This window comes from Phaethon lepturus, unplaced genomic scaffold, assembly GCF_000687285.1.
Source record: "Phaethon lepturus isolate BGI_N335 unplaced genomic scaffold, ASM68728v1 scaffold22814, whole genome shotgun sequence".
In the NCBI taxonomy this organism is placed as follows: Eukaryota; Metazoa; Chordata; class Aves; order Phaethontiformes; family Phaethontidae; genus Phaethon; species Phaethon lepturus.
The window spans coordinates 1,166-14,235 of NW_010537299.1; the positions used below are offsets into that span (position 1 = coordinate 1,166).

General features: G+C 47.4%; 1 protein-coding gene across 1 annotated transcript in view; it reads left to right on the forward strand.

Moving 5' to 3' along the window:
* Positions 1 to 2,326: 2,326 nt before the first annotated feature.
* Positions 2,327 to 13,070, forward strand: part of ILF3 (interleukin enhancer binding factor 3, 90kDa) — a 12,427-nt gene continuing 1,683 nt past the window's right edge. Inside the window, exons 1-15 of the mRNA XM_010286458.1 lie at positions 2,327 to 2,547; positions 2,867 to 3,047; positions 3,327 to 3,474; positions 4,812 to 4,903; positions 5,301 to 5,396; positions 5,660 to 5,771; positions 6,228 to 6,325; positions 6,712 to 6,823; positions 6,941 to 7,051; positions 7,361 to 7,560; positions 7,973 to 8,143; positions 8,418 to 8,555; positions 8,861 to 9,037; positions 9,326 to 9,479; positions 9,664 to 9,717. Coding sequence (XP_010284760.1) covers positions 2,327 to 2,547; positions 2,867 to 3,047; positions 3,327 to 3,474; positions 4,812 to 4,903; positions 5,301 to 5,396; positions 5,660 to 5,771; positions 6,228 to 6,325; positions 6,712 to 6,823; positions 6,941 to 7,051; positions 7,361 to 7,560; positions 7,973 to 8,143; positions 8,418 to 8,555; positions 8,861 to 9,037; positions 9,326 to 9,479; positions 9,664 to 9,717 — 2,065 coding nt within the window. The remainder of the gene's footprint in view (positions 2,548 to 2,866; positions 3,048 to 3,326; positions 3,475 to 4,811; positions 4,904 to 5,300; positions 5,397 to 5,659; positions 5,772 to 6,227; positions 6,326 to 6,711; positions 6,824 to 6,940; positions 7,052 to 7,360; positions 7,561 to 7,972; positions 8,144 to 8,417; positions 8,556 to 8,860; positions 9,038 to 9,325; positions 9,480 to 9,663; positions 9,718 to 13,070) is intronic.

Here is a 13,070-nt window from a genome sequence, read left to right on the forward strand (position 1 = left end):
CTGGATTTTACAGCTAGATCTGGATCTTTGGTAGCATTACCAAAGCCGTCCTGTGCGTAAATATTTGCAGGATTGGAATCGGAGGTGTTTCTGTGCCCTAGAATACCGAGTCCATACAGCGACGGTAGCTCGAGGAAATGAGCTTTCCCATTTTTATCCTAGAAGATTCTTCAGGTACTGAGCCCCGGGCTCCAGAGCGCGGCGGGGTCCTGATTTCTGTCCAGGCCCTTCGCGTTATTCTAGCACAGATAACAGAGTTATGATGGCATTACTCTAGTAAAGCGCTGAGTATTTGTGCAGTTCATTATTTGTTCTTTTTTTATTATTATTCTAGTATCTTGGACAATTTGTACTTGAGATCGGCTAGGCTTACTTGCAGCTTGTCATCTGTAAAGCGTAAAAAATAAGGCGTTGGTTTTGCGAGCTGTACGTGGTGGCTACCAGCTAGCCTGGGAACAGGCCACCTTGGAGAAGGTTCCAGTGGAAAAAAGCAAAAGCAGGCTTCAGTCCGGGTTTGTTTTGAGTGAAACTCAGAAGAGCAGCACTCCCAGAGAAGTGGGATTTGGTTGTGAGCTCTGCAATAATTGACTTTATTCAGCAGCGGTTTGGAAAGCCTTAGTTAGGAGGCAGTTTTGAGGTGTACTTGATTGTAAAATGAAGTTAAACAGCCGGGCAGGGTGTGGGGGGATGCAGATGACGATGATCTTCATCGTCTTCAGGTGCTGAGGCTCTTCCTTTGCCTCACTTGTGCTAACGCTTTTAAACAGCGCTCAGCCATTCTTGGAGTTACCATAAAACATCAGGTTTTCGCAGGAACGGGGTTGCCGCTGTGCAGTTTCAGTCAGAGGTAAATTGAGAGTTTTATTAGAGATGTTTGGTCAAATTAATGGCCGTGAATCAAGCAACTGCTGATTCTTACCGTGGGAAACGACGATACTGGTGCCGAAGAGGCGATCCCAGTGGGTGCGAGATGGCTTTTTGAAGTTCTTGCCAGAAGCCTGCTCGCATCTGAAGGTGATATTGGGAAGCTGTCTTCTCCCACAAAGCATACGTCCCTCCTTGCAGGACACTAATGCTTCTCTGCTCGAAGGCCCCTTGGTTAAAACAGAAGAACAAAGTGCTTGAATTTTAACAAAAGAAGTTGTCTGCCTCGGCTGGGGCTTGGGCAGTCGGAGTGGGCTAGTTCCCTTCAAAAATGGCTTCTTGTTCGGAAACAAGCTGTTACAATTTTGGCTTAAGCTGTTGAATTTTAGAACTTGGAGACTGAAGAGACTCGATGCAGCTACTGAACTTGTCTCGTATTGATCCTAATTAAAAGCGGGCTCTGTTTACTTTGGGGCTGTAAAATGAATTTGGGGTAAAAAGTTGCATATGGCAAAGAGATTTTTACGAATAGTTGCATCTGAGTAGCATGAATGAAGCTATCGCCTTGCTTGGCAACCAGATGGTGGCAACCTGGTTCTTTACCTCGTGGAATTATATTAGTTTATAGACTGTTAATTTTCCCAGTGCAGGTTACTCCGATGTGTATCAGGCGGGGAATGCTTTCCCTTCAGTGCACTTTGTTTTAGAAATAAGAGCAGGAGCTTTGGAAAAATCCAGTTTTAATAGGAAAGCCTCTTGGGAATAAGGAGCCAAAATAAAATACTTACGGCCGTGAACAAGGAGTAAGAGGGAAGATCAAGCAGTCGGGTGCAGCTCAGGCTCCTGGGGTGTCTTTGCTTCTCGGGGACATCATGCGAGGGAATGGTTCAAAGCGTTTGCCTCGTGCAGCGTGCTTGGCCGTTGCTCCGCGGCTGAACTGTTGGATGGTGAATGAGCGTATGGTGCTCGTTAAACTGCTGGGCAGGTAGAACTGAGCGGTTAATGCCCTCAAAGGTGGCAGCCCGTGCAGTTCAGGGTGACGGATGCCTGACAAACCTGGCTGTAATCGTTGTCGTGGGCACTATTCGGGTCTTCAGAAGATAGGTTGTCGGGAGCAGAAAACTTGGCTTTCACGAACGAGTTCGCATACTTCTGATTTCTGTTACTGCTGCCAGTTATCGATGCCGGTTATTTCTGTTCCTGCGTACGCTCAGCAAGCAGGCTGCGGGGATGGGCCAGCCTGCCAGCGTTGCTAACTGGTTTTCCGTTCCTTTCAGATTACGGAAAAGTGTCGTACTGGTACAGCCTTTTTGGTGGAAGAATCTAAATAAGCACATTTTGAACGCTTGGACAGACGTTCAAAAGCAAAAATGGTAAGGCTCGGGAGGTTTTGGACTCACGGGGTAAATATCCACGTTTCATCTCTCGCTAAAATTGTTTTAAAATCCCTTTCCAGCGACCAATGCGTATTTTTGTGAACGACGACCGCCACGTGATGGCCAAACATTCGGCCGTTTACCCAACACAGGAGGAGCTGGAGGCAGTTCAGAATATGGTGTCCCACACGGAGCGAGCGCTCAAAGCTGTGTCCGACTGGATCGACGAGCAAGAAAAAGTCAGTGGGGAGCAGCCAGAAACAGAGTCCATGGAGACGGCAGCCGAAGAGGAAAACAAGGAAGGAGGGTAAGGAACACGAGCGAACACGTGCCTGTAAGGGGCACTGTCAGAAGTAGTAGCACCATTTGACTTAGATTAGTAAAAATCCGCTCACTGAAGGTGGAAAAGTTGTTTTCTCTGGCTGTGGAATTAAGAGGAATGAACTAAGCCGCGGCCGAAGCGACTTTTCCTGTGTAGGTGTAGTAAATCCTTCAGTGGGGGCCGTGTGGCGTCTTTAATCTTTGCAGATCTATCCCTTAGCTTGGGTTGAGCGCTCGTGCTTGCCCGGCTGCGGTTGATTCTTCGAGTTTTGAAGCCGTCGCGATGGTAGCCTGTGTATTTGCAGGGATCAGAAGGCCACAGAGCAGCTGACTAGGACCCTGCGTGGCGTGATGCGTGTGGGGCTTGTAGCGAAAGGCCTGCTACTGAAAGGGGACTTGGATCTTGAGCTAGTTCTTTTGTGCAAAGATAAACCCACCACAGATCTCCTGGAGAAAGTAGCTGACAATCTTGGAGTACAGCTTGCTGTGAGTAAAACCTTGCGATGTTTGCGTGCGCTCGCTGTAAGCGAAATGGATTTTAAATGCTTAAAAAGGCGCCGATGACGGTGGTTTCGATTCCCGTTTTCTGTCTTGGAAAAGTAATCGTCATAGACGTGTAGCGTTACTCTGGAATCGCCTTGCTAAATGAAATTCTCTTTATTAGCTGAAGTTTATATAGACCTTGGTTTTTTTTGTTGGAAAGGGGTGTCGCAAGTCACTCAGAAATGAATTAGGCGATTGCTAAGTGGTGAAATTATATTGCAGGCTATTACTGAAGACAAATATGAAATAATCCAGTCGGTTGGTGATGCTGCAATTGTAATTAAGAACACAAAAGAGCCGCCGCTGACACTGACCATCCACTTGACGTCGCCCGTAGTCAGAGAAGAAATGGAAAAACAGTTAGCTGGAGGTATGGAAGACTGAAAACAGCCGACAGTCGGTTGGAAACCCGTACATTTCCGTTGCTGGTTCGCTGTCCAAGCGTGCTCTTCAGTTTCAGCCGAAGCGGCGGCAATTATTTTTGTGCAAATTGAAAATTCCGTAAGACACCACCAACCTCGTGAGATCATGGTTATGGTTTATTCGGACCGAGCTTCCGAAACTGAGTAGCACCTTTCAGATGGGATTTTGCTCTTTTTATTTTTTAATCCTTTTTTTAAATTTTTTTTTTTACTTGGGCCTTTAGTTGACTAATACGTCATCTTGTTGTATTAATCTTGTTTTGTACCTAGCCACGTAAGTGGCCTGCACAGTGACATAAAGATATAAACCAGATTCATTTAAAAAAAAAAAAATCTCGAAGGCTAAATGACTTGCATGTACATGAAATTGGATGTTACACGCGGTTTGTGTTGCAGCAAGAATGATAGGTGCTCTGGGTGTCCTCGATTGGCTGTTTCATCAGCTAAAGTTCAGAATTCCAGAAAGTGATGCAGAGTTTTGGATAAAGTTAGCTTCTCCGTTCGCTCTCAAATTCCCTTTGGAATAAGAATTCACAGAGGGGTTTTTCTGTGCTTGAATTGCGACGGGTGCTCTATCGTAGGCATTGCGCCGTCGGATTGGCGGATGTCAAAACGCTCGCTCTGTGCACTAGCCTTATCTAAAACCCTGGTCTTGAGAAACTTTGAGCTTTTTCAAACCATATCTTCAATTTTGCTGCAGCACAGACTGGAAAATATCTTTGTGCTCTATTGACTGTCTATGGTTTTGATATCTGACCTCGTCTACCAAGCCTTCTAGTTTGTCAATTTTAGGGACGCTGGACCTTTGACCAACAGGACGCTCTCTGTCACGGGTTGGGGCCAGGGCAGTCAAGCCTTCTGGGCGAAGGGGGTTCCCTTGATCCTCGCAAAGCTTTTCCCCCTGCTCCTCCGCTAAAGCTAAATGCAGAGTGGGGGTTTATTTTAAATTTCCCTTTGTTACCTATTACCGGCCTCGTACGCTACCACTTCGTTCGAGTCGTAAAGGATTTCTGTCCTCTCCCACCGAGTTTCACGCCCCATCTCCTCCTCCTCGCAGAATAGATTTCAGTCTGTCCCTGTTAATTGAACTTCCCCCCTCTCTGCAGTTTTAATTTCTAAGCAAGGCCACTAGGCGAGTGCACTGCAGACCTTCCCGGTACAGGATCTAGATCAGGATCTTTTGGGAGCCTCAGCTGCCCATTAGGAAGCTGCCTCATCCCCTCTCCGCCTGACAGAACCCCCTTGGTCAAACTGTGCCTTGTCTTCTTATTCCATCCACGAATAGAAACGCTATCAGTCAACGACTCCCCGGACGTTCTGGACAGGCAGAAATGCCTTGCTGCCTTGGCGTCACTGCGACACGCCAAGTGGTTCCAGGTTTGCATTTTGTTCTTATATTTGTCTTTAAGTAGAGAATTTGTAAACTATTAAGGGGCTAACTATCTTTATTTTTTCTTTTTATTTAAAATATTTAACGTCGGATGGTAGTTAGACGTGCTGAACTTAGCGTCTGTCAGCGGTACAGTTGCTAAAGAAGCACTTAAGCCAATTAAACGTTCGGAAGGAACCTTTTTTAAAGAGTAGATGCATAGCTGCTGCTTTGTGTTAAGAGTAATGTTGCCTTTGTACACTACAGTTACTGTTATAAGTCATAAAATGGTAACGAGAAATACTGTTTACCCTTGGCAAAGTAGCACTGCAAAAATGAATGTCTGCGACTGAGCAGTTTTGGTGTTTTTATTGAACACGTGTCTGCTTTTGATTCTTATTCTAGGCCAGGGCTAACGGGCTGAAGTCGTGCGTCATAGTGATACGAGTGCTGCGAGATCTGTGTACTCGGGTTCCTACTTGGGCACCGCTGAGAGGATGGGTAATTTTCCTTTTTTGTTTCCTTTTCTGGGTGTTTTGGTACCGCTCCTCCAAGCTGGCGTTCAGCTCTCTTCAGCCTGCGCACGTTCCGCTTCAGAAGTTGGTTTTATATAGTCTGAACAAACTTTTCACCCTTAAAAGATGCGTATGGCCTGTCTCCGATGCGAATCGTGGAATCGTTTGTGAATTTGAAGCAGCTTCTAGCCGTAATCGCGGCGCGAGCGCCTACCTTTGCTTCTCTCACTTCTCCAAACTGTCTTTCAGCCTCTAGAGCTGCTGTGTGAGAAATCTATTGGAACTGCTAACAGACCCATGGGCGCTGGCGAGGCTCTGAGGAGAGTTCTTGAATGCCTTGCCTCGGGAATCGTTATGCCAGGTTAGGTGGTTCTCTGCATTTACATTTCAAAGCGAAGCCGAAACGAAACGCGGTCGAAGCTTCGCGGCGCGGTTACGTTCCCTTGTTATACGTGCGGGCAGCTTAGATTCGGAGCTCAGAAAGCCCCCGGCGTACACGGGTACTACAGTACCTTGCTGTTCCTTAGGGCACGTGTGTTCAAAGCTACGGACCCATGACGTTAAACCCCCGTAGAGAGAGGTACCAGTTTCTGCAAGCGTAAAATTGGTTCCCTGAGTGGTCGTGACCAGCTTCACCGCTAATTGTACGTGTAAAATAGCCCAGACGAGTTTCAGAATGTTGGACATTGGATGGATCATGTCAGTCCGTGTTCTTCGAGAGATGAGTGTTGATTGATGCCAAGGGAATACTTAGTTTAGTTTCTTTAGAAAACACCAGGATAATTCTCTGCATATCTTCCTTGTTTCCTGCCTTCAGATGGTTCTGGTATTTATGATCCTTGTGAAAAAGAAGCCACTGATGCTATTGGGCATCTAGACAGACAACAAAGGGAAGATATCACACAGAGTGCTCAGGTATAGTTTTGACTACAGATGTTACGAAAACTTAATCAGTTCAACTGACTCTGAACTTCCATATTGGTTAATGGTAGTATAGTAACCTCACGGAGGTCGGTGTTTAACTTTTTTAATATCTAGTCAAGTAAAAGAAATACAAATGGGTCCCACACCAATAAGGAATTTGTAGCTTGGCCAACCAGAAGCAAAGTATCAGGTTTTAAATAGTGACTTGCTACCGTGACCCGTATTTTGGGTTGAACCTCAAAAATTCAGAGAGTCCTATTTAAACTGATGAGGATTTCTGAGTAGGGGTGGGTAGAATGTTCCTGTCTGAAACTGCAGGGAACAGAGATTGGTGGAGCCGCTTGCGCGTCCCAGTAACACACGTTTAATCTTTCTAGCATGCTCTGAGACTTGCTGCTTTTGGCCAGCTTCACAAAGTCTTGGGGATGGATCCCTTGCCTTCCAAAATGCCCAAGAAACCAAAGAATGAAAACCCCGTTGACTATACTGGTAGGTACTTGAGGCGGAGGGGAAACCCAACCAAACCCAAACTGCATTTCCAAGGCTTTTGGTGCCGTTGTTGCTGGAAACTGGGATATTTAGCCTGTTTTGTGACGATCGTTACAGTCCAGATTCCTCCCAGTACAACGTACGCTGTCACCCCCATGAAGCGTCCTATGGAGGAGGACGGAGAGGAGAAATCTCCCAGCAAAAAGAAAAAGAAGATTCAGAAAAAAGGTATTGAGTTAACGAGAGGTAGGTACAAATGGGCGCCCGAGAGCTGTTCTCAGGCTGAGGCGGGGGGCAGGTTGCAGGAAAGTCTTGCAGGGGTTGTGGTCTTGGGTGATGCCGTAAATAAGGGGCATGGGGTATGTGAATTTTTTGGGAAAAACAGAAGCTTAACACTGTAAGATTTTTGCTTGGTATAACTTAAACTCTCGCGAGCAGGCAAACACAGATGGGAACTTGTCTGAAATCGGTTCTGCTTTGAAAGAGATGACAAACAGCTGCAAACTTTTTTGTGGGTTTTTTTTTTTCTCTGTTCAGAGGAAAAACTCGAACCTCCCCAGGCCATGAATGCGCTGATGAAACTAAACCAGCTAAAACCTGGGCTCCAGTACAAACTCGTCTCTCAGACCGGTCCTGTTCACGCTCCTATCTTTACAATGTCTGTGGAAATCGATGGCAGCACGTTTGAAGCGTCGGGACCTTCCAAAAAGACGGCCAAATTGCACGTGGCGGTGAAGGTAAGAGCTGCGTGCGTCAATTCCTGCCGGAGGGCTCGCGTTAAGAGGCAGTTTGATTGCTGACCTCTTCAAGGTGAAAAGGGCAAGCAGATTGGTGGCGATGATGACAGCCACGACTACAAGCCTGCGTGAAAAAACTGTTATAAACCCTTCAGGATGGAGAGGGGAAGAGCTGAACACCCAGGCAGCATAGCCTGCTGGGCGTGAAGTCTCAGGGCAGAGGACTTCATGCCTCCTAGGTCTTGGCGCGCTTGCGGGATTTGGGGAACGCCTAGCACTTGAACAAGATTCGTAAACGGAGTCTTGAGCAGCCTTCTCGAGTATTTACCCCGAAACGGGCAGGGCCCGTGAGAGCCAGCGGTTCTCTGAGGTGCGAGCTCTTGAGTAATCTCTCCAACTCTCCTTACCCTAGGTGTTGCAAGATATGGGTTTACCCACAGGAGTGGAAGGCAAAGAATCTGGGAAAGGAGACGAATCGGCAGAGGAAACGGAACAGAAACCAGTCGTCGTCGCTCCTCCTCCCGTAGTAGAAACCGTCTCGACGCCCACCGCTGCTTCTCCTCCCTCAGATCAAACCCCCGAGGTGAGCGCAGCCGAAGAGGGGGAAACGGACCGCTCTGGTTCTTTGGGATGATGTCGTAGGACATCATCGGAAGCGCCTTTTAGCAACAGGTTGCCGTAACGGCGTACTGTACGGTTCAGTTACCGTCGCAATACAATTTATGAGGTAAAAACGTCAGGCAAGCTTATTCCAAACTTACCTTCTTCGAGACAGTTTCCAAAGTACATGTTTTGGCAGTGACTTCAGGTCCTTTAGGGTTTTTCCCAGCATTTCATCACCGCTTCTCTACTTCCAGAATGTGAAACAACAGGGACCAATTCTGACAAAGCACGGCAAGAATCCCGTGATGGAGCTTAACGAGAAGCGGCGTGGGCTGAAGTACGAACTGATTTCAGAAACAGGCGGCAGCCACGACAAGCGCTTTGTCATGGAGGTGAGGTGACTTCTGGCCCTCCCTCTGTGCCCCACGCAGATAGCTGTAACTTCATAGCTTTAGTAAGAATTTAAAATCATAAAAATCCCAGGATGGTTTGGGTTGGAAGGGACCTTAAGAGATCCTGTAGCGGGCAGGGACATTTTCACTAGATCGGGTCGCTCAAAGCCCATCCAGCCTGGCCTTGAACACTTCCAACTTCTAAAATCGTCCGCGGGCACCGTAAAAAATGGTTCATTTTCCCAAGTGGCAGCTTCTGTTCCTGCCCTTTCCGCTTATGCCCAACGATTTAATCCCTTTCAAAGGTGGAGGTCGACGGGCAGAAATTCCAAGGAGCCGGTTCAAATAAAAAGGTGGCAAAAGCCTACGCTGCTCTGGCCGCGCTAGAGAAGCTGTTTCCAGATGCTCCTGTCGCCATTGAGCAAAACAAGAAGAAGAGAGCCCCCGTGCCAGCTCGCGGAGGACCCAAGTTTGCGGTAAAAGTAAGTAAATCCCCGGTTCCACGACTCTGTGATGTAACTGGCGCTTCTGTTCTCCGTCTCCTGTGGTCTTAATCCCTTTTTTGGGAGCGGAAGTAATTTAAGGCGTGGAGGGAAACCAGGATGGGCTGATGGCCGTTGGGCTCGAAAACGGAAATACCGTCAAGTTTTAGGGAAAGCAGGCTCTGTTTTCTGGAGGTCACCCTTTGGAATGCTGGGTTTCCACCTCGGAGGCGAGGCGGCACGGTTCGGAAGCCAGAGCTGGGTTAACGCGTGTGTCTCTTCCCTCAGCAGCACAACCCGGGTTTCGGAATGGGAGGCCCCATGCACAACGAAGTGCCCCCTCCGCCCAACATGCGCGGTCGTGGGAGAGGCGGCAACATCCGGGGCCGCGGGAGAGGCAGGGGCGGATTCGGCGGCAATCACGGCGGCTACATGAATGCAGGTGAGATGCTGCCTGCGCCTCCTCCGGACTCTTCCACGCTAAATGTACCGCGAACCGCCCAAACCCCGCCAGGCGAATTAATCCCCTCCGGCATTTTGTCGTGTCTTATGGTGTGACGAGAAATACGAGGCCTTTGGACGCTTCGATTTCCCTTTTTTTTTTTAAATGTTTTCTCCTCATCCAGGTGCTGGATACGGAAGCTATGGTTACGGAGGGAATTCTGCGACAGCAGGCTATAGTAAGTGCGTTTCATCTTAAATTTTGAACCGCATCGAGCTGCTGGGGGTGTGAAACTCGGACTGGGTTGCGCCGTGCGGTGATGCGCTTATGCGGAAGCCCTCTTAAGGGGTTCTCTTTTTTTCTTTTTGAATGAGAAGTAAATGAAAGATGGCTCGTGTACTCGTTTAAAAGTTAAAACGCGAATCCAGGTGACTTCACGTTTCCTCTAAAACCGTGAATATTTTAAATTTCTCTGCTTTAAGCCACGTGAAGCTATCGGCCACACTTTTGAATGTGATTTTCCTGAAAATACACAGCGATTGGTCTTGAGAAGAAGCCTTCATTGGGGGGTGACAGGAGCAGAGAAATCTAAAACATGACTTTCAAATGTGGCGCATTTTGCCATCTTCAAAAGAATTCTAATTTTTTTTCTCTGCTCTGTCTCCCCCTTTTGTAGGTGACTTTTTCACAGACTGCTACGGCTATCATGATTTTGGGTCTTCCTAGATCATCTAAAAGTATTGCACAAAAAACAGCTTTTTACTCCAATTTTCTCGAACTCCAAAACCCAAAGTGTTCGTGCCGTGTCCCTGTGCTTCACTGGGTTTCTCAACAGTGGCTTTTCACCGCAGCTTGTCTGAAACTCTCTTAGCCTGCAGAACTTAAGACAGTGGCAGTTTTTATCGTGATTTGCCTTTGAACTTGGTTGTATCGATGTACACAACAGGGGGAACCAATTATCCGAGAATGTGGTTGTGCACTTGGCACAAATTTCCAAGCCAGCTCCGTTCAGCGTAAAGGCAAAAAGCCCATCTTTGCTTTTTATGGAAAGCATTACTTTATTTTTAAGAAACCGACGTGTTTTAATCTACCTTTGTCTTAATTTACAGCAGGTTTTGTACAAAATTTGAGCCTTTTAAATCCCAGCAATTGGGTACGCGCCTCTCGATACGGGGAAGACTTTTCAACATCTCTGAATATAGTACAGCCCAGCTTTTTAAGCATGCGAAATGTTGACTTGTACGTGGAATCGTGTGTGCTAAAACTTAATCCTCCATCCTTTGTAACACGCTGGTGGATGAACGCTGAGGGATGTGACTTATTGTGGCTGGTAGCTAGTGTACTTTCAAAGGTATTGTAATCGTGCTTCCGATCCTGATACAATAAATATCCAGGCACTAGGGGTTAGTGTAAACCTGTTAGTAACTTCAGAAAATGCATGGATTCCTTCGGTAACGTGAAAATGGGCTTTCCCGAGCCAAGCATAAAGGGCCTAAAGCACCTAACGGCAAAGCTCCGCTGGCTGCGGGCTCGGCAGCCACGCCGAAAAACCCTCGTCGCCCTAAAAGTGCTTCGTCACCCGGAGAACTAAATTTCACCGGAATCGGGAATTGCGGGAAATTTTGCAATTGGCCAGTCGAGACCCGAGTCTCTGAATTCCAAGTGTTCGGTCCTTTATTCTTGCTATGGTATTTGTTTTTAAAACTGTTATTTTGTTTGTCACTGTTTTTAGCGGCACGGCCTGCACCGTTGCGTTCGTTTAACTTGTGAGGCTCAACGACATTTGAGTTAACTCGGTAATTAAACTAGCGACACAAAAAGGAAGCAAAAGAAAAAACCTCTGACCTGCGAAGCACCAGGTTTAGGAGGGGGAAAAAAAGTCCGGAGTGTTTAGCGGATACTTAAAATAGTGGTAGTGATGCGTGCCCTATTTTTTTTAGAAAGCTGTTGTTTGAGATGACGACTTTTTATACAAGGGAGTAGATCCTGTCCTGAATGAGGTGGGAAAATGTAGGTTTTTTTAAGCGACTACATGTTAGAGGAACTACTCCTGTGCTGGATATTTTTATTCCTTAGCTTCGATTTGGGGGAAGTAAAAAAAATAAATAATGTCAAACAGCATTAAAACTTCATAGTTAAATATGAAGTGTTGGGATAAAACGGAAATTCCAGGAATATTGACTCGGGAGAGACAAACTTCCAGCATCTGCAGCTTGAATTCACACGGTGCCAGTCGTAACCCCTCGCTCGGGAGAATCCTTGGCCAGGGAGAAATCGATGACAGAACCTTGTTTCTGCGCAACTAAAGCGTGACCTTCTGCGAAAGAGGGGGAAAAAAAAATAATCTTGCCTAGAAAGTCTTGCTGTAGTGCAGGGGCCGTAGACAAGAATTGATTAAAGGATCCCAAAAAATTGAAAAGCGAGGTGCCGACACAAACAGACGCCGCACTTGGGAACTGAGCTGGGATTTGCCTTCCCCACGAGTCGTCCTGGTAGTTTTCACACGGAATTGCGGAAGCAAAGGGCAGGAGGTTTTACTCTTTGTCTCCTTTTTAACTAAATTCTCCCCCACCTTCTCCGTTTCGGAGGGGGTGCTAGCAAAATCTTTCCCTCTTTCAGAGGTGTAGCTCTGTTCCCGGAGCGTACACGCCGTTACGGGCACGGGTGCAGGTTTTTTGTTAGATTCTAGTGGCTTTTATTCCTTGAAAATAAGTTTAGTTTCAAATATGGCACATCTGCCTGCAGGGTCAGTCTTCTCACGCTAAGCCCAACGCCAAGAACGCCTTGAAGCTCAGCTTGCGGAAACTGGGCAGGAAAAGAACCGCTTGAAGAGCTTGACTGTAGTACTCTTGGTAAATAAAATTAAACGCAGATTAACGCTCGACTGTGTACGGTGCTGCCGCGTCCAGGCTCTCCGGAGCGTTTTGATCCGTTAGAGGTTTTCGGTAGCCTTGGACGCCAGCGGTAGTACCCCGATTTCGAGGTAAATGGTGCTGCACGACAGGATAAACTGTGTACACCCCCCCCCTTAATTGCCCTTGGATCGTTGCTGCTCGCTCGCCATGTAAATCCATACGGATGGCTCGCTGTCTTAGAGCGAACCGCGTGGAAGTTGACGTAATTCCTCGTTACAGGAACGAGATTCTTCCTCGTTACCGCCTCTCTCGGCTGCGGAGACCCAGCGTCAGCTGCCTTTGATGGCTGACTTGTCTCAAATGTGGTTTGAGCACCGGCTTTTAAATCTTTGTAGAGCGTTGAACTGTTAGTTATTGTAACGTGCATTAAAGAAACTGTCGTAAGCCCTGAGCTTAGTCCTGAACGTTGGGGTCGTGCTGGCCTGAAAGCCGGGGGAGAACGGGCTGGGCGTCGTGCGCCGAGGTTTCGGGGCGACTGGGCGATGGTACGATGTCGATGCGTTTCGCAATTCCCCGACTTAAGAGAACAAGACCTTTCGCCTCTCGCCTTCCGTGGAGTTTCTTAAGCCTTTTCACCAGCGCGCCAGCAAGCCGCTCCGCAACCCTTGCGCTCGCGAGGGTCAAACCTCCTCATCTTCCGAGCCTTAATCTCTAAAATAGCGCCTCGCGTGCCTGC